This window comes from Montipora capricornis, chromosome 10, assembly GCF_036669925.1.
Source record: "Montipora capricornis isolate CH-2021 chromosome 10, ASM3666992v2, whole genome shotgun sequence".
In the NCBI taxonomy this organism is placed as follows: Eukaryota; Metazoa; Cnidaria; class Anthozoa; order Scleractinia; family Acroporidae; genus Montipora; species Montipora capricornis.
This window is the reverse complement of record NC_090892.1, coordinates 48,473,477-48,494,934: the sequence shown is the minus strand read 5'-3', so window position 1 is coordinate 48,494,934 and position 21,458 is coordinate 48,473,477. Positions and strand designations below refer to the sequence as shown.

The following is a 21,458-nucleotide window of genomic DNA, read 5'->3' as shown; positions in this document are numbered from 1 at the left end:
TCTCCCTCGCAGCCGTTTTTTGGATGTCACGCAACGTCCCCCCAAAAGTAACTTGGGGGAACGTTGCGTGACATCCAAAAAACGGCTGCGAGGGAGACTAACCAGGGGCCGGTTCCTGAAAGTAATAACCCTATTCCTGGGGTAAATGTGTCTGGAATAAGGCACATTTATCCCTGGAATAGAGTTATTACACCTTTCAGGAACCCGGCCCTAGACCGTCTGAGAATCAGGCTATGACGAACCAAGCTCAAAATCAGTGAAAGCCATTGAAAATATCACAAGTCAACAGCATTTCATATCTCTAATTCATCTCTGAACTACAACAGCTGATTTAGCTCCTTGTTTCAGGTCATGTTGTTGTATTGAAGTTGATCAACAAATATTGCACTGCTGAACCTTGCGTTGTCAGCTTTAAAGGAAAAGCCGAAGGGGATGGCCAACATGCTACCTTCGAAAATACCATAATACACTTTGTTTGTCCATAAGCATTGTCTTTGTTTTCTCTTAGGACCATTGTAAGTCCCCAGAGAAACTGGAAACAACGCAAATGCAAAATTACGGTATTTTCGAAAATGGCCTATATATTTCAGCCTCATACCTGGCAAGGGTCGTTTTCTTTTCAATCTCCATCCCCTCCCATTCCCCTCTAATTTCTGTTCGGAGGGGAGGGAGGCTCGGTCACACGGGAATGACAGTGCGGTCAACCGAATTCACAAGCAGAAAGAGTGACGCTTCCACTCACCAAGCACAAAACTTTCAAGACTTTATTTCCACTGAACAACTGACAGGTTTGGGGCATGCGCAGCCTTATAAATTTAACAACCCCATAATTCACCTCCCCTTGCATGATCTCTTTTCCCCTTATTTTTTTGCACACCTGGAGAACCCGCTCGCAGATTTTTTTAAGTACGTGCAAAATTAACCCCCCTTAACAAAGTAGAGGGACCAGTAGTAGTTTAACAGGCAAGCTAACAATGTTCCCCATCGATGATGTCTCTCATATAAGTGTACGAATTTTACGTTAAGAGTGCGTTTACCAGTCAAAAAATCAAGATGATCATATAACAATTTTTGTCTTCATTTTGATGCAAAATGATTCTGGTTACAGGCCGTAAAATCAGGCTGGCCTCTCTGCATTAATGAACAAGGTATATACCCAGCTTGCTTTGGAATTATTGTCACTAAACGCACTTTAATTATTTTAGATTTCACTTGTCACATTAGGTTACAAAGGCCATGTGTCTGTCCCCCGACCACGGTCACACATGTTGGCTGACGTCCCTAACAAATCTTCCAATCTTATGCAACGATTCGTGTTCCGATGAATCACTTAAGTGACAGCCAGCCACAGGGGAATCTTTGCTTGTATTTTTGCTTCATCAGCAAAAGACCATAACTTTCTGATTGATCGGCCAACCAAAAGCAACGTGAATGCTCATCAGCTATCACCGAAAAAATGAGTCTGATACACGTACACGTAGCACCTTTGCACAATTTGGAAATAAAAACTGGAAATGCAGCATGGAATGTAAAAGCTTAAAAGCACTTTGGCTACCCAACAGTTAGTCCGTTTTAGATCGATAATATTTTAATACTTATGGAAATGGCAATTTCAAAATTAAGAACCTTTGTTCAAGGCGTCCTTTTTGTTATTGCTGTCAATAGATTTAACGAAGGCCTGTCTCAAGCAAATTCGTATGTGAATTAAACAAAGTAAACAATGGAGCGTCACAGCGATTTCAAGAGGAAGACAGGTGCAGAAACTTAAAAGAACTGAAATTCACTTGGTCAACAGAATACACCAGCAATAGGGAGATTAAGCATTACGTTTACAGCAAACGTCTGCGTTTTGCCAATTATGGACGAACCTCGTTTGATATGAGCTCATTTCATGCGTGTTAGCAGCAGGTATCAAGTAACTTTTTCAAAAGAGAGAGACGAGTTAGAATGACATAGAGCGGTTTTCAAATGAGTGTCGTAAAACCAAAACCAAAGTAATTACTTTGGCCAATCAAAAAGGACGGAGACAATCCAGTAAACCAATCAAAACTCAAAGAAATTACACGTAGCCGACACAAAAGGCGGGAAAATGTGCACGCGCGAGCCACGATTGGTTTTGGTTTCACTTCTGATTGGTTGAAAAAGTGGGGCGAGAACTTTGAACCAATCACTGAGTGAAGTAGATGCAAAACCAAAGTAATTCACTAATTACTTTCGACGCTCAATTGAAAACCGCTCTAATTTTCATGCTTTTATGACAAGAGGCAGCCCACCTTTTCGCGTTTGCCGTTTCACGATAATAGAGAGATTAGAGAGATTAAGCATGACGTTTACGGCCAACGGGAAACGGGAAACGGCCGGCTCCTGCTTGTCATAAAAGCGTGAAAATTATCTCATTTTAACTTGTCTCGTTCCTTTGAGAAGTTGCTTGATATATGGGCTAACACGACAGAAATGAGCTCCATATATCAAGCAACTTCTCAAAGGAACGAGACAAGTTAAAATGAGATAATTTTCACGCTTTTATGACAAGCAGGAGCCTGCAGTTTCCCGTTTTCCGTTGGCCGTAAACGTCATGCTTAATTATTCTCTCTAATAATAATGCTTAATCACTCTAAAATGCTAAAAACTACAGTTTGTTAAATCATTCTTAAGACGCTCCACGGTTGAACTACGCGAATAATGATTACCTAACTTTGTTAAGAAATGATACACAACTACAAATGCAAGCTAGCAATCGACAGATGTACCGGATGTTATCTGTACAAAAGAAATTAAGCAAACGGTAGGAAATGCTGCTGACCTCTACATGTAACTAAAAACTGACTCAAATTATCAAAACATTACCGCTATCAACAGGGAGCTTACGCAAGAATGACGTTGGCTACGAGAGCGCCACAAAACAATGGTTTAATGACGAAAAACAATACCTCTGCACGCCATGCACGTGCGTTTTGCATTTTGGTACATTTCTTTGCCGTCATCGTCCTGACAACGACGTGAATTGACCAAACTTGAGGTTGTGAAGAGGACGTTTTTTCCCAAACGGCACACCGTTCATGTCAATTTTATTCCTGCAATATTCATACACAATTTTCATTCCGGACGACTTGGTGTTATAACGAAGTCATTACAATAATGGAAAATAATATTTTTAGACGTTCTCGTTCGCGGCGGCGTCGTCCTTGCATAAGGGAGCTTACGAAACGAGGACAACGACGGCTACGAGGACTTCATTTATATAATACAAGTTCGCGTAATTCATATCACTACGAAACTATTTCATGTCGTTTCGCGTTCAAAATTTGTAGTAACTGTCGAGGAATTACACTGGTATAAGTGGGCTGGAAGCGTAGAGAGAGAACTGAAAATTCATCGTCATGTGCTAACGTCCTCCACAGAACCTTGAATTTGGTCATTTCACGTCGTCATTTAGGAGATGACGCCAAAGAAATGTACCAAAATGTACAACGCACGTGCAGAGCATGCAGAACCATTGTTTTTGCTCACTAAACCTATTGTTTTGTAGCGTCGTCGGTGCAGTCGGCGTCGTCGTTTCGTAAGCTCCCTATAAGCTCCCTATTACGGAGTTTAAGATCTACGACGCGACAGCAACGAAAAGGTCATTTAAAATTGCAAGTTCCGGTTCATTTATCTTTTCCGTCATGTTTGTCTAACTCCTAAAAACTAGCGCAACTTTCCAGGAACTGAATTAGGAGGTGCGCTGTTGAAGCTGCGACAGAAAATTCAAATTCGCTGCCTTGTGTTCACGTTCTCCGTACAACTTGAGAATTGGTCATTTCATGTCGCAGATTTGCCGAAAACGTGAAAGAAATGTACAAAAATGAAAAATGCACATGCAGAGCTATTGTTTTTGCTCGTTAAATATGCAACGTTTTCGTTGCCGTCGCGTCATAGATCTTCAACTCCCTTTTGATTATGCACGACGTGCTCATATAATTTAAACCATTCGATGTTCATCAACTGCTATACATGTGTTGAAGGAGGAGTAAACCAGGTTTTCGAAAAGGCAATACATTACTCGTCACAGAGATTTTTACATAACAATAAAATTACTGGTATTTGTTCCCATTTGGATACAAATTATCTCTTCTCAGAAAGACTATCTGACATGCATATAATTATCATTATTGTACATAGTGTATGAAAATGAAAACAGAATACTGTGCCATGGTTTGTCAATCTGAAGTGTGTCCGGAACACATCACTCTCAAACGAGTCGGAGACAATCTGTCTTGAAGCCCCTGAAAATAGTTTCTCTGATAGTACGAAGGCACAAGTCTAAATCGTCACAGCTGCGGCAAGGTCTGGACTTATTGGTGCGCACACTGGACACGTGGCCCATGGCCATTTTCATCATCACTTCCGTCCTCAAATCCTCCTCCTCTTCTCTGTTGGTGATATCTGGGATCAAGCTCCATGAGGTCAACTTCCTCTGCGTCTTCCCCTGGTGGGGGTTGCTTCGGTCGCGTTGGAAGTAACGATTCCAGTAACTGAAACGAAAAAAAAATGTCTTTAATGAACCATATTGCACGTAGGTACTTAAATAACCGAACTCCTCAAGGGCTTTTCTGCGCCACTGAAATACCAACAAATCTCTGAGAAACCTTACTGGAAGGAAGCAGACCAGTTGGCTATTTACAAAAGAAGCCGAGATGTCGAACCGGGTAAACCCACAACAGATTTCAGCTCGTGGTCTGAGTTGACTTCAACCTGGAAGCTCAAAGTTTGAAAGTATCACACCCCTAAATACATAGCCTGCAAAGAAGGCGTATTTTTGTTTTGGTAAGAACTATTGACCGACATCTTGGATAGCAAGACTAACAGAGGCCTCAAGCCAGTCAGAAAAATTGCACTCTACGGGCTGCGTGCTTTCAAAATGGCGGCCCATTACGAACTTTAAGACCTTGAACAACCGTCCGCCTGCCAAAAAAAGCCTGCTCTGCAGGCTACTAAAAACAAGGCGACACTGCCTCCGTACTAACAATTTATTAGGGAGTTCAAGAAACGACAACAAAACAAGAATATCGTTGGTAAAAAGAGGAATTTTTAAGAATCGTTTTATTGCTTTGCTCCGCATAACAACAACGTGGAATCACCAAATTTGAGGTTTTAACGACAACGTGAGCACACAAATACGAATCTTTCATTTTTTCAAGTTATTTTTACTCTGAAACCGCTCGTATAAATTCAATTTTAGGACAACTCGCCCACACTTTACAAAGTGAACACGAGATGAAATAACCGCAAAAGACTTTAAGATGGTGCAAAGTTATACATCTTGAAGTGACGGTTTCGTTATAAGTCGCCGTATTAGATCTTCCAAGTCCCTAATGTCATAGCTTTGTTAGCCATTTAAGTACTCAATGAAGCAAAAGTAGTTTTCGATAACCAAAAAGTTTCCTCATTAAAATGTGGGATCCCAAAGTATGAGAAATTTTCTAAAAAATGGTCAACAATCTATTAAGTTCACTGGCCACTTTTCATTGATGGCGACCGATTTAACTTTCTTTGGCATTCATGCTAATTTGACCTACTAGCCTCAATTTGGTTTAGATATTGTTACTACCCGTTCCAGTCCAACCAAAGGTCAAGTTCATACCGAAACGAGTGGTTGTTCTTCGTTTACAAGACACTGTTGTGGGCCTTCGCACTGGAATGAAGTTTCTCGCTCCGGCACAAGAACCGGGGCGAACTCAAGCCGTTATGGCTCGTTTCGCTGTGACATTTTTCTGGTGGTATCATGTACACGAATACAGAGCCATGAGAGCAAACTGGGGTGAACTCGCCCAGGTATTATCCACCTTACTTTACAAGTCCCAGTGGTGCACCAAAAAGTGCAGAGGGCCACAATCGACCTTTTTAGCTTGTACGTTTTGTTTTCCCATTTCAGACCACGTGATGTTACGGCGGGGAACAATTTCTTTCAAGGGTCGTCTCATGCACGTGCATATGTATACATAACGTTTGAACAAAAACAAATGGAGAATTCCCTTAGAACATCTAGTGGTCTGAACTGGAAAAACAAAACGTACAAGCTAAAGAGGTCTATTATTTCATGTCGACTCTTCAAATTTTCGTATCCTTCACACTTGAAACTTTTAAACAGATTTGCTTTGCTTCAAAGGTGTATACACTTTAGGTGAACACCTTCAACAGTGCAAAACAAGACTGGAAAGAATCCACACTAAAATAACTTCAAGCAACCTGCAAGAAAATTCAATGCAGAAATACTCACCGATATTTTGTCACAGGGTATGAAATTGTTGGGTGGAAATTCAATTTCAAATTTGATGTAGAGGTTTCCTTTGTCAAAAGGTCTTCTGTAAAACGGCATGCCTTCTCCTACTACCCCTCTTATACAACCTACAATGCAAAAATTACCATACAAGAATTTGAATGTACAGATGTCCAGCCTTCTAGGAAAAACCCTTTTTTAGGACTTTCAAGTCAAATCCAGGACATGGTTAGGAAAAGCTTGAGGAATACTCGGTTAATCCTATAGTCTAGACCATTACTTAAAATACATGTACATATACAAGTACAAAGTGGTGCATGGTGTAGGTCGGTGTAATCAAGGAATGCATTTAAATGCTACTATGATCAAAACATCACCTCCTTTTTTCCTTCAGATTTCAAAAGTGCGTTTGCTTAACACTTGACTGGCAAAACTTTGAGTTTTATCCAAAGGCGGTTTACTACGAGTGAAAGGTTTGGATTTCACGGTCCGCCATTACTCACGTCCAAAACTGACCGATTGGACCTCAGAGGGCTGGATCGAGGGAAAGTGACGTCATTTACTCACTAGCTTCATCCTGTAAATGCATCTTTTAATATACGCAGCCCGAAACTCCCGCACTGCATATTAATTCAGCCGCGTACACACGCACTGCATTCTTAAACTATTGAGTCTTTGACGTCATTGTCTCCTCGATCCAGCTAGGTGATCTGGCGACGTAATTCGGAGGGCCGTATCCCACAACCACGCGCAACCTTATTTTCGAATTCAACATGGCAGAGGCGAGGTTAGAGCTCGTCGGGTCTACTTGAATGTTCATTCAGTAACAGGAAATGTGGTAGACACGGAATGATTTGTTGAGTTTTGGCGATGGAAATACTGCAGGGAGTCTGGAAAAAACAACTAAGGCCGCGCGTGGTTGTGGGATACGGCGTTAAAATTTTTCTTCCCGGTTCTCCAAGTTACGTCACCAGATCACCTGGAGGTCTCTCAAGAATTAAAGCTGGTAATGGCTGACCATTAAATAGGAAAATTCCACTTAAAATAAACAGATGTCGTTTTGAAATGAAGGCTTAAACCATGGGTCACTTAGTGTTTAGTCAACACAGTTTTGAAATCCAAAGCAAAAAACGATTTTTTTGGTCAGAGTAGCACTTTGTATGTGTAATCGCATGGGCCTAAGGGCAATTGAGGATAAGTTAAAGTTTTCACAACATTGCCAGAGTCGCAAAGCGACGAGGGCAATTTGGAACACTTTGAACTTACAAGTGAAATTAATCCTTAATTGCACGAGGGCACATTGCGATTACACGTTTATCACATAAAGGGCAAAGTTATTGACGGAAGCCCGTTCAGTACCGCGACAAATGACAATCAACACGCTCCCATTCGGTTGAAGTTCAATTCAATAAATCGTTGCTGTCACAGAAATAGCGCTTAAATTGTATTATTTTTATAAGTGGACAAAAAAGAAGTTTAATCTGGAAGAAGATTATTTTGTAACTTTACTTGCTCTGGATAAGGAACTGTTAACCATGCAATCAGGATCAAGTAATCATGCCCTCATGATTACCAAAAGTGCCCTCGTGATTAAGGAAAACATAGCCTCCGTCTAAGCCAATCAGCATTCATTAATTTTGCCCCGTATGTGATGAAAATTTTTAATCACAACTATCATCATCATCGTCATCATTAGACTAAAGTAAGAGATACAAAAATTCATTTCATTTTTTGTGGTTATGAGAATTGCAACCATTATAAATCCCATGCAGATCTTCTGCTTCATTGTATCTCACTTGAATGTGCAAAATAGAGGGATAAGGACCTAAATTACAGAACAGTATCAGGATTTGCAGTATACACGAGATCTCATAGGTCTTTTTAGCATGCTGACCATTTTGAGTCCCGAGGGACTGAAAATTTTCGTTTTGCGCCCCATGGACTCGCTTCCAAACACATCAACTGGAGGCTTGGGGTACGAACTCTATTGTCTTTGACAAGCATGGACGCCGGATGACAAAGGTCCACAACCAGTGCTGTTTTTCCTTACACAGCAATCCTTATTATTTGGGAGCAAAGACAATGACAGAAGCTATGAGAACGCCACAAAACAATAGGTTTGACGAACAAGAACAAAGGCTGTTTCAGGCCAGCATGTGTGTTTCACATTTTGGTACATTTCTCAGCCATTCCTATCCCTAGAACGACAGATTCGAGGTTATGCAGAGAACATGAAACACCAGGCCCCAGTTGTTCAAAAGGTGGATAACGCTATCCACAGGATAAATCACTATCCATTGGATAGCGCAATTGGGTTCGCTATGACTTATCCACTGCATAGTGATTTATTGGGCGAATAGCGCTATCCATCGTTTGAACAACGGGCCCCTGATGTTAAATTTTCCATTCTCTCTCTAAACATCCACACCGTTCATACTCTTTTCATGCCCAACGACTTGGAGTACTCACAAAATTATCACAAATGTGCAAAATTAATGTTTTAAGATAACATTGTCGTAGTCATTGCTGTCATCCTTGCTTACGTTCTCCCGTTTCACCAAACAATTTGCCAGTTACATGTACTTTTGCATTGTTCCATGAGAGAGCAAAGTTAATTACTTAGAAAAAGGGTGCTTTGAAAATTCAAAATCCAAATTGCTTTTAAATTTTCTTAGTTTCCATTTGATTCAATGCTGACGTTGTCAAAAAGAATTACTGTACGACAGAGTAAAACCGTGTTTTTTAACTATCTGCAACTGCTCCACAGCAAAAAAAAGCCTTTGAAAGAAGTTAAAAACTCAAGATCCCTGTTTTAAACTCTTATAGTTTTCTTTCTCCCCTTCCATGGATGGCTGGATTTTAAAATACTGGCATATGTTCCATTGGATAGGACCTGAAGCTGAGCAAAAGCAACACAAACCTGGTTCTATAACCTGACCAGCTGGGTATTTTATGTCTAAATTTCTTTTATCAAGGTGCTTGACGACCATGTGGAAGCCACACAGTGCCTCTGCGAGGTGAAGTTTCTTTGTCATAAACAGATCATCCCCCTCTCTCGTAAAAACATCATGATCTTTTTGTTGAAGCACCAGGATAACATCCCCAGGTTCCACACCAGGCTACAGAGGACAGAAAGACATGATCAGTCGATCGGCAAGAGCAAAAACAGTAATAATTATTAAGTTCCTATTCTACGAAAAAAAAACAGCGACTAAGTCAAGTTTAAAATGACCCACCCCGAGACCAAAGACGCAAAGAATTAAAATAAGGTCACTGCACCAGCAAGCTTTACATTGTATGTAAATGTAACTTGCTCAACTCAGCACTACCGCTACATGTGATTGTCTCAAAGGTTAGACAGTGCCCAATTCTCTGTTATCATCTCTCTTATATCTGCACACATGCATGTCATGGAGGCAACATAGCCTAGTTGTCAAGGCACTGAATGTGCATCCCAGAACACCATGTTATGGTTGGCAGAATGGAGCAAAATTCAAGAAATCAAAAATAGCTTCCAACATCAACAACCAATCTGCAGTTCAACATTTTTCTCCCTAGGTCAATAATGAGATTTGTTTAAATTCAACTAATACAATGACCAACACGTAAAGCATGACTAATTCAACTACAAAAGTAAGTCAACATCAACGACAATAAATCATCTCAAAGCCAACATCGAAAAGCGATGTCAACTTCAACGATTTGGGGACAAGAAAGAAACTAGCTGCGGTCGGAGGAGGTTGGAACCAACAATTTCCGACATGCTGGCAACAGAAGAGTACTGAATGGGGCTTCTTCTTTATATATTTGTAACAGCTAGTTAGATTTTGAGCAACTGAAAGTGTCAAACTTTACTACAAACGTTTCCTTAAAGTTTCAAAACTCTTCTATAAAGGTTTGAAAGCTAAGAGCAATGCCACCAAAAACAAGCAATTAAACATAAACCTAGTGTAATGGCCCGGCTCCCAAGAGTCTCCTATCGCTTGTTGGCAGAGAATCCGAACTAGTAATCGGAAAGTTGTGGGTTCGACTTTTACAAAGGAGCACTCCGATTTTTTCCGAGTATCCCCACATGTAAGTCACCGTCAATAAATAAATCTCTCCAAAGCATGCACTGTTTACGTATTAACAGAAAACCAAAGGAAAGACGGAATTGTAGGGTAGTGCATTCAGAAGGAAGGCAGCATGGAGATCTCGTCAAACAATGCTGTCAGACTGCAGATATAACCATGGCTTATCATCATTATGCTTGCCCAAAAAAACCCTAAAAGGGAAGATGCGAAAACTAGAGTACCAAAGAGAAACACCTCTTGGAGCAGAGTAGAGAACCAGCAAACTCAATCCACATGTCACACCAAAGTCTGGGAATCAAACCCAAGCCACATTGGCGGGAGGAGAATACCCTAACCACCATGCAAAAAATTATGCTCCCCAAAAATTAAAGGTAACTTCCATTATAAAAAGCTCGCACATCAAAAATTATGACAAATTAAGTGTGGTAATTCATTACGTTTCAAGACTGGCCTTTCTTTCAATTGCAAGTCAAAAGAGATTTTGGTCAGAGCCTTTCCATAGTATATTTTCATAATGAAAACTTTTTATATGCTGTTTATCTTTGTTTCAAAGTGAGCGTGTGCAAAAAGGTTCAACGGCAAATGAACTTGATTTGCAAGGAAATGCTCAAGAAATTATCAAATTGTATGATTGTGCACCAAGACTCGCTAAAATATGATTACAAAAATATGATTCCTTTACGCCACCACACCACTACAGTACAATTTCAGAGCTATAAAAAATAATTTTAAACAAAGACAATAACTGCTAGGCAAAAACAAAAACTTTAATAAACAGTACATGTACAGGTACAGTACCTCTTGATCACCCTCTCCTCGAAATGTGAGCTTCTGACCATCATTCATACCCTTATCAACATGGACCTGGAAGAATCAACACCAGCAATGAAGGTGAATCACTTGTTTATTAAATACTTACTCGTTCAGCTCATTAATTTGAGAAGGCAGATCTTAATCCTGTCAAATTTTGCAGTAGCTTATGGCTTTGTTTTTGCATTTTGGAAACAAAGGATTCTTCACTAGCTTTAAACAGCCTTAGCCAAACTCAATACATGTACCTCTAAGCACAGGTTGTCCCAATAAAAAGCACTCCCCACAAATGAATTGGTGGTACCAGTAAGGGCAAAAATTTCGAAGCTGTCATATTCTTAGGAGGTTTTTTAGGAGTATAGCCCAAGGATATGAAATTACTGCAGCTATTGCCATTTATATACTGAATGTGTAATGGGAACAAAGTGTTCCAGATTGCAAAAAAATGAAGCAATTTGAAGCAAAGGATGACTTATTACATAACTTTTAAATAACCTTCTGTTGGCCATTAAAAAAGATGAACTATCCAAAATGCACTTGGAATTGATAATTAACTAAATAGCACCCTGCATTATATCAAACAATGACGTTAAGTACCATAAACACCAGCCACATATTTTAATGTAAAATTGTTTTGGAAATCTCCAAAACCTCTATCTTGATATGCTTTGCCTGGTTACTAAGCAAAGTACCTTAAGAAACTAATGCACTTGCTCACAATGAGCTGTCAAGATACAGCTAGCTGCATACATGTAGCTGACGGGATATTCTCTCGCTACCTTTACCAGATGGCTTAATTATAGAAATTTACAGTAGAGATGTGCAGCAAAAAAAAATTGCAGCAAGGATTTTCACTCATGGCCAAAACAACAAAGCAACCAACTATCCCGCCAGCTACGGCAGGCAAACATTTAGCTTTTACAGAACAAATGCTGGGAGGGGGAGGGGGGGAAGTTCAGCAGGAAAATGACTCTTGTTTCACAACAAGTTGACATATTCTTGATATACAATTTTAACTAAAGCATTATTTGTTACTATGATCAAAGAATCTATGTACATGTACACAAGTTTTCATAGGTTGAGTAGGACAGGCAGCCCAGGATGGCTATGATCTGAAAGCATCTTTCATTAATACAATTGAGAGCTTTAGATTCTATGACAAGAACGACTACAAGTACGAGATTTCCTCACAGAACAACAGTGAGTGCACGCAAACCAGCATCATTTTGGCAGGAAAGATGTGATACCGTCGTCATTTTAGTACGAGGTTTTGCAAAAAAAGTCGTCGTGTCAAAACAATTCAACAACACAATAGCACTTTTGGCATTTTTCAATAAGCAAGAAGGCTCAGCTACCAGCAATAAGAATAACTGAGAAACCTATGCTGCCAACAATAAGTACGGTAAGATTAATCGGTCCACCGGGTTAGACATTTTCTTACTATTTTTACTAAAAACGGGAAGTCAAATCTCGCACTCGTTCTCATCCTCATCCTACAATCTAAAGCTCTCTATTAACTCCCGGGAGTGAGACTGGATAGATTTCACTCTGTCTAACGCCAGACGATTTTACTCATCAATGGGGTGCGGTTCTGGAGTTGCATCAAACTGTCTTGGGGCAAGAACTTTATTCAAAAAAGTTTGCATGTCTGGCCTTTCTGACTCAGAATTTGTTTGAGTTAAAGTTTATGTAACACTCAAAGGTTTACTATTTTGTGATCATTGTTACAGAAGTTTAGAGGGATCACCTTTTAAAATATACAAAGCCTCAACATGTCTGAGTGGAATGCTAATGAAAGAGGGTTCATCACCTTCACTGATTCTTGGCTGAGGAATGCCTCTTAACAATGCACAATACAAAAATAGGTAATAAATTATAATAATGGACTGCCTCTTAAGAACACAAAAAGGCCGAACATGTCTGAATGGGACGTTAATGAAAGCAAGGCCAAGGCAATGCGAGAGTGATGATGAAAAATATACCAATATTCATCATCATTAAAACAGCCAGCACAGATCTTATTAGGAAAACAACATGCTCTCTTCACAAACACAACAAGCATCTTTTTAAAGAGTTGTTATGTTAGGATGACACACATACTGTTTTGTAAATGAAAATTTAAGACAAGATCCTATGCATTAATAATTTGGACATCCTTTATATCAATGGCCTATGGTGAGTATCACATTAAGTAAGGTAATGCCCTTTAAAATGACGTACTATCCACTTACCTCTAAAATTTTGCTTTCTTTACAGACTTTTTTCCCCTGGCATTTTTTACACCTATCTTTTGGATTTATAACTTCACCTACAAATTTAAAACAGGAGAATAAGACAAGAGAATGAGACCTTTTTCTCTCCCATATTTTAGTTACTCAGTCATATCAAGGCCGAATTTTTTCAAGCTCACCACAAGACATGTGGAATCCACTCAGTGATTTTTGCAACCTGGCTCATACGCATGGTTTGTGGGCACCAAACAATGTTATCAGAATTCTGTAAATTACCCATGATTTATCATGGTTAATCAGCAAAGCAACTGCAACTGGTTCAATAATAAGGCTGTTTAATAAAGCAAATAATTTACATGAAAAGAGGGATTGAAGGTACATGTACATGTAATATACTCACACTGTCGTCTAACCCACAACATTGGTAATTTCCAGAGTATAGGGAAAAAAATGCCCCAAAAGGTAGCTGCACATTCATTCACGAAAGGGATGGGGGGTGGCTTTGACGGACATCAGAAGGAAAGAGGGCACAAGACAGACCAAAAACAACTTTGAAAAGGATGAAGGCAGAACCAAGAAAGGCAGGGTGTAAGTCAAGAGGTGAAGGTACATGTACCGTAGCTTCCACAAAATGATTGACCCAAAAGAGAAAACATCTTACAGCTGTACATGTATGAACCTTCTAGGGAGTAAGCAAAATTAGCAGTACAGGCAGCATGACCTTTTTAGTCAATAAAGCTTTAAGTGTTTTGTAGAGTCATTATTGCTTTCATTGTTATGTATGCTCCCCATTATTTACTTCAGAAAATAATATGCAAATGTCTTACCCTCGCCACTGCACTCATTACACGACGACTGCATCTGCTGAACCATACCAGGACCAATTTGTCTTATAGAAACCTTGATACCACGCCCATTACATCCTGTACATTTGCGTACAGATCCAGTTTTTCCACCAGCCCTGGAGACAGCAAGAAGCCAATGTTGTGTCAGTGCTGAGAGTATCACTATGTAGGATGGATTTCACCTAAACCTACTTTCACCCAAATATTAGGTCTAATCATAGATAACAAACAATAGAACGAATGCATAAATGGCGACCAAAAAAAGATTCTTTTGTTTATGTGCTAATTAGCCTCACTAGCCTTGTTTGCATGGACAAAATATAACAGAAATGTTGCTTGAGATCGAGGCTAGCAAGTCTAATTAGCACATAAACAAAAGAATAAATTTTTGGCCGCCATTTATGCATTCGGTCAATAAGTAACGCAAAACAGAAACGTTAATAATGATTGAGGACAAAACACAAAAGAGACAACTACCATAAAGACTCGTGTATAAGCCCCAACTTTCAAGCATTGTTTTGCAAAAACTAAGAACTCCAAAAAAGCACTCTTGTAAAAAAATGTTGGTCATTTGCTTGCAGATGTTAACAATAAACTTGACGAAATCTAATGTCGTGTATTTACAGCGACATTAATAAGTTAATCAACTCCTTTTAAAATTTTTCCCTATTCCCTGTGACTGACAACAGTTGTCTTCATTGCTAAAGCCCACAGTTGAAACGAAGATAATTGAATTTGCAAGAAAAAAGTGCCGGAGAACAATGAAAAACGTTTTCTTAGTAACCACGCAAACATTTAACGAGGGAAGTCTGGACATGGAAATGTTCGCTTCCGCATCAGCTGTGTGTGGATATCATGTTTATCAAGATGAATGGAAGCCATCAATCGGAGGAAAACTTGTTGCTAAAAAAGAGTTTAAAAAACTCATGGACAAACATGCCGAGAACGTACTGAAGGGCAATGAAGTGGTCGGCCATTTGCCTTGCGATTTCTCCAGAATAGTGTGGTATTTTCTTGCACGTAGTGGAGAAATCAGAGTTGAGGTGATCAGTCGTAGATGACATCATAAGCAGCTGTGCAGGGGGAATGGAGATTCCATGCTAATTAGAGTTCAACTGCTCAAACAAAGTGCAAATGAAATGCTTTAAAGAAATACTGGCAAGCAAGATTCGAATTAAGAACCTGAAGATGCAAACAAATAGCTCCTTTGGGAGCCACCGCTTCTCCCAAAAGCAGTGATCGACAACAGGTTTCAACATGTTAAATCATTAGCTACTGACGGTTTTCAGTTCAATTTGTGACCCCTAAAAGCCAGTTTACTCCCTCTGAAAGCAATGGCCTCATGTATAAGCCGCACCTGCGATTTTTGTCCCAAAAGCAAAAAGGTGCGGCTTACACACGAGTCTTTACAGTATATTTTATTGCACATACATTGTATTATCAAAGAGGATTGATTGACAAAAATAATCATTGTTTTCCATATACATGTATGTGGCAAAGGTACAGGGTGTATAATGCCTTTTAAAGCATGCTTTTGTGTTCTCCTACCTAGCACCTAGGTGTCCTCTGAAGAACAACAGTAGAGTTTTATTTTTTTATGGATAATATTGAAAGGTTGCAGGTTGCCTCCCAGTGAGGAAAACTTTGCTTTTTGTCTTTGGTATGCTCCAACAATCACAAATAAACAAAACTGATTCATACAGCAATCAATTTTTTGTAAAGACCCCCCTGTACCAGCACTTGCAAATGCTTGGCTGGCACATTATAATTTTGAAGACCATAATGATGTGACGGCAGTTGAAGTCATCCACTGCACACACAATCAATTGCATTGGTCATTAGAGCATTCCATTGAACAAACTTCAGTTTCTGGAGAGCAAGCTTTGATTTTTAATGAAGTAGCAGTTTCAGGATTTTGTACACATGTCAAAGACATAAAGCACTAAGCTCCTCAATGAATGGGGGTCCTTTATTGAAGTGACTGGTTAATTCAGTACTGAGTAGACAGAGCATCAGATTTCTGTGCAGGAGACCTTTCTAGTATCCAATTCCAGCAAGACGTACACTCCGGGTCTTCACATAACTGACAAGATACATGTAGTCCTGCCTCTCAGACAAGGATGAGAAACTGAAGGTCCTGTCAGGAATATTATTAAGAAGTGATACACCAGGGCCTGATGATCCCAGTGTGGGGCTCTTTGCTTGAGGTACGGTAACAATACATGTACCTCAAATCAGGAACCCAGAGTCCTTTTGTATAACACCTTGCACCCAGGTGCAAAATCATTCCAACATTCCTCCTCTACATTAGCAAAAGCTCCTTTCCAAGAGTTAACTGGTACTTTCATATGTCAAGATTTTTAGCTGAAGGTATTTGTTACAATGAGTGATTACACATACTTTTGCAAGTGCACAAAAGGTAACCAAACAATTTAACAGCACCCTAAGTTCTGTTTATGTTGCCCTGGCCGCAAAAAAACAAATGTTTTCCACGTTATACAAATGAGTGGTTCACTTACCCTTTACAAACTGTGCAAATAACATTTTTACTAAGTTGCAATTTGGTTGTTTTTCCATTGTAAAGATCTTCTAATGTAACTCTGTCAAAGGAAAACACAAACAGTTAATACATGTTAAATGCTAAAACTCATCACCAAATCTACCCTGAGTAATATCTTACAGTTATGACACATAATTATAATAACAATATTAATCTAGAATAAAATGTTTATTGAGGATTTGTAATTTTTGGAATCATAACTCTTCTATTCTCAATATACTGAAGAAGGCCCAGCAATTCATTTCATAAACAGTATTCCAACTTTTCTTCATCTTGTCACTGCTACAGGTACACAATTTAAATAGCTCACAAAGTGCTCTGTTGCAACTAACAGAATTATGAACAGATTGAACAGAATGAAAAAGTACTCTTTTTAATCAGAATGTGTCAACTCCAAAAAATGAAGCAGCATGAAAGAGATTTTATCATTTGCCATGTAACATCTTGTTAGCTGTGACATAAGAATGCTTACCTGCTTCACCAAGATTAAAATAATTAAATTAATTAATACATTATTTTAGATATATATATGGGTGAACACATGGGTTAATCAAGTTTAATCAGGTTTGAAACATACCATATTATTAGTTTTTAGGATAGTAGTTTCCCCTTGGATTGTATCCCATTTTCAATCCATTCCATTGGCAAAATGGCAGTGGAAACTGTATCGAAATTGGCAGTGCCAATTGTATCAACTTTTCAGTACCTTTAAAGATGTTAAGCCTTGCGCAAAAGAGATCATTTAAAATAATCCTTTTTTGATCAAATTAACTCTGACAAAAATAAAATCTAAGGTCACGAATTTTAAGGTGGATTAAGAGTAAAAGAGTTTATTTATGAGCAAATGGGTCAGGACAAAAACATGCAGCAGTAATTCAATTCACACACAGAGAGTTTTACTGTAGGCTGGACTAGGTTTTCAATATAGAGGTTCAAAAACGCTGTTACATTAATACATGTAAAATGGATTGGCAGCAATGGTACAACTCCAATCACCATTAGCAAGAAGCTGGTGACTTGCTAACCTTTTTGGGTCATTTGGTGAGGTTGGACTTTTTATCATCATTGGGAGAAAACTGTTTTACATTGGTTGAGAAACCTCTTTAATGGGCTCCAAAATAAATGAGGAGGTCGAAAACAGTGGGTTGCCTTTGCTGTGGTTTTTAGGTTCTTTCCAAAGTGGTTAGGCATGACTCCAGCTTTTGACAATGATCGCTCTAAACAGTCCAAAGAAGTCTGGCAATAACTGTATCTCAACCAAAAACAGTTGGAATAGTGTTCTAATAAGAAACTTCAAAGGATTCAAATTAAACTGCTTGCAGTTTAAATTATTGATCCCAATAAAACATGACCTAAAGTTATGTTTACCTTTAAGATACAAATTGTATTACTCCTTTTTTATGCATGGCCCCAACCATCATTTAAGCCTGTTCAGAAGCTGATGACCTTGAAGCGTTTAACTCTGGTTCAGAGCTGGGGTTTTTCGAGTTTCAAAATTTCCATAATTGGATGTACCGTACGATGGAGCTTGCACATTTCCCACATGTGCAGTCTCTACCTTATTTTTGTCCATATTTGGGCATATCATCGCGGTGTCCTAAATTCTCCAGTTTTGTTCCAGGGAAAAGAGTTGCAAGTTACATGCTGCAAGGCCATGTGCATCTGGCCTGTATAAATGCCACCATATTTTCACAACAGTTGTTTAACTTCAATAAGTATTTGAAATGAAGCTTACCTTAAAAAATTTTTGAGAAGTTTACAAGTTTGTACATAGTATATACAAAAAAGGAAACACACAAAAAACATGCATTACTTCAAAGGGTGAAACAGATCTTCTCCTCGTCTTCTCCTCTGTCTGAATCCACCACCTTCAAAATATATTTTAAAATGTAAGATTTAATCACTGCATGGTGAGACGTAAAAAATTTCACCTTTAAGCTTCCACCCATGTTCTAAGTACTACCCATGTTGCACTTGTTTTAAACCCAAGTGTTGTATCTTTAAAATCCAAGGACAGATATCATCTACTTTCATGTTACAGATTTAAACCCCCATTTGAATGAAAACTACATACAATCCATTAAAAATAGTATTATTGAAAGAGGAAATGGAATACGAGTAATACAAATGTTCTAAGTAACACACAGGCCTCAGATGAGCCCATCCAGGTGACCGGCTGACCCAAAAAAAACATGAGATGGATCCACAAGAACTGACTCCAACTTTGCTTTTTCAAATTCCCCGAAGGCACGCTGACCAAAAAGTTCATGAGGAATGCTGCAAATTACAGTTCAAATGCCAACAGTATACTAGCCAATGCATGCAACAAGAAAACCTTTGCCTAACAAAACTCTTTAAAAAATTTCTAGTTAGTTTAAAGAGAACTGGAACGTCAACCTTCAAGCTTAAACAAAAATGTGAATTCATTCAACCATAAAAAAAGAAACAACAACAAAAAGGTAAAAGCTCAGGCAACAATCAGTAAAAAATGTCCTTCTGCTAATTTAAATTTGTTTTTAATTAACCAATTTCGATATATATAAAAATTCAGTCGTGAACAAAAGGCATCGTCTCGAGGCTTTGGGGAATAAATATAAGGATTTGTATGAGTTTATTCCCCAGAGCCTCGAGATGATGCCTTTTGTTTAGGACTGAATTTTAATATACATGTATAGAAATTGGGCTATTCACTGCTTAATTATTATACAATGATTATTATAGATTTAATGACCAATTACATTTTAAATAACTATTTCAAAAATAGACACATGTTACAACTTGTTTCCTCAAAACAGATATACACACAGTCAAACACTGTACAAATGTTTTTTCTTTAATTTATCAAACATGGTGCAATCACCTATCTGAGCCATAATTTCATAGACAGTATAAGGCATATTTATACACCTGTACTGGGGTAAAAAGAACTACAATACATCTAAATATCTCTAATTCAGTGATCAAAATTCCAACGCAAAGGTTTGTTGGTAGTTTCCTTGGTGACAAGATATTACAGTGCTCTTCAAAAACAATTTAATTTGCTATTTTCGTATAGAAAAAATAGCAATTTACCAAGAATGTCATCAATTTTCCACAGGTAAAGAGCACAATTCAAAACAACCATTTCTGAAGTAATTCCATCCAAGACACATTTTAAGATACTTATGATTATATGACAACTGTACTCTTAGATTGTTCTGTTTGAACACTAAAAGAATCACATCTGAGGCCAAGATCAAATTTGAGTTTTGCTTGAAGTTCAATGATATCTGAACGAATTTTCATGAACTTTTCGCAACGCAAAGGAACTCAAATCATTCCCAAAACTGAGCATTACAGAAATTCCCCAGCCTAAACAAGATAAAAGGATTAGTTCATGACGTAGCTAAGCCAAAGAAGCCGCAAATGAAGGTGGAAAGCTCTAATACATCACCGAGAGAAGGGCTGATATCGAAATCTTGACACCAATATTACTCGCGAGACGACTTCCAGCGCGTTTTCGGATGATTTAAAACGGCTCAACAGTGCATGTACTTTTTTCGTATTTGATAAAGTTGTCGTATTGTTTCTGAATCGAGATCTGCGACTTGCGTAGAACGCGAAACACCTAAATCGTTTGTCAGTTTTTCGCTTCTTAGCTTAATCCTACTTCCGGTAGAGATTCAGTATTTTGGCATTGTGGTCCATTCTAAACATGCTTAGAACAGTAAATGTTCAGGCGCCAACGGGATCAAAATATCGACTTACTGAACATTCCACCGCCAAAACCACCGAAAATATGGGACAAAATGTCTTCCATGCCACCACCTGTGGAAAAATTATCGATAGATCAAGCGTTAAGTTAAGACAAGAGAAACAAGAGAAAGGGAATTAAATTTAGCTCACGCGAAACGATTCGCAATTCCAACTAATACAGCCTCCCTTTTAACTTAAATACGACAGACAACACGTCATATTTAAAGCGGAAAGAAAATTATGGGTCGTCTGCATTATTCAACGAAAAGAAAGTAGGTCCCATTGCAAAAAACAAAACGAATTAGACCTGAATCAACATCAGGACTTACCACCCATTCCAGCTCCCTCACGGAGTCCTTTCTCTCCGTATTTGTCATAAAGTTCGCGTTTTTCGGGGTTTGAAAGAACTTCGTACGCGAAGCTGATTTCTTTGAACTGTAGAAAAGAGATTAGAATTTACACTAGAAAATACATAAGCACAAAATAGCTGGTGAGAGACTTCAACAAATTCAAAGCATAGTGACTTACGTGGTCACCAGCGTTCGGATTCTTGTCAGGATGATACTCTTTGGCGAGCTTCCTGTAAGCCTGCGAATTTTACCATTTAAAGCGGTCAGAAGTAGTACAATCGATATATAATTTTAAGGGGACTTCTCAAGCTCTGAGATAGCTTTCCAGCTCACCTTTTTTATCTCTGTGTCGTTCGCATTCGGACTTACACCGAGAATTTCGTAGAGCCGCGTGTCCGCCATATTGGGCAAAAAGTGGCAACTGTTGTGTGACCACGCCGGTAACCATGACGTAACAGTACACGTGCTCGTACCCAGGCAGGCTCCAGACGACAATTTAATTTCCTTGAAGAACAGATTACGGCCATGGTCACGAAACCAAATTGAACGCGCAATAACTAAAAAAAATACCAAAAACACCCCAAAGACATTTACT

At 38.8% G+C, this 21,458-nt stretch overlaps 1 protein-coding gene across 1 annotated transcript; it reads right to left on the bottom strand.

Annotated features, from left to right (window-relative positions):
• Positions 1-747: 747 nt before the first annotated feature.
• LOC138021665 (dnaJ homolog subfamily A member 2-like) lies at positions 748-21,300 on the bottom strand. Its single transcript, XM_068868600.1, has 12 exons — positions 21,197-21,300; positions 21,042-21,101; positions 20,843-20,948; positions 20,526-20,585; positions 18,592-18,646; positions 16,738-16,818; positions 14,201-14,334; positions 13,374-13,450; positions 11,131-11,196; positions 9,180-9,378; positions 6,260-6,387; positions 748-4,514 (listed from the first exon to the last, which is right to left on the bottom strand). The coding sequence occupies exons 1-12, from the start codon at positions 21,263-21,265 to the stop codon at positions 4,335-4,337; spliced, it is 1,215 nt and encodes a 404-aa protein (XP_068724701.1). The 5' UTR covers positions 21,266-21,300; the 3' UTR covers positions 748-4,334.
• Between the last annotated feature and the right edge of the window lie 158 nt (positions 21,301-21,458).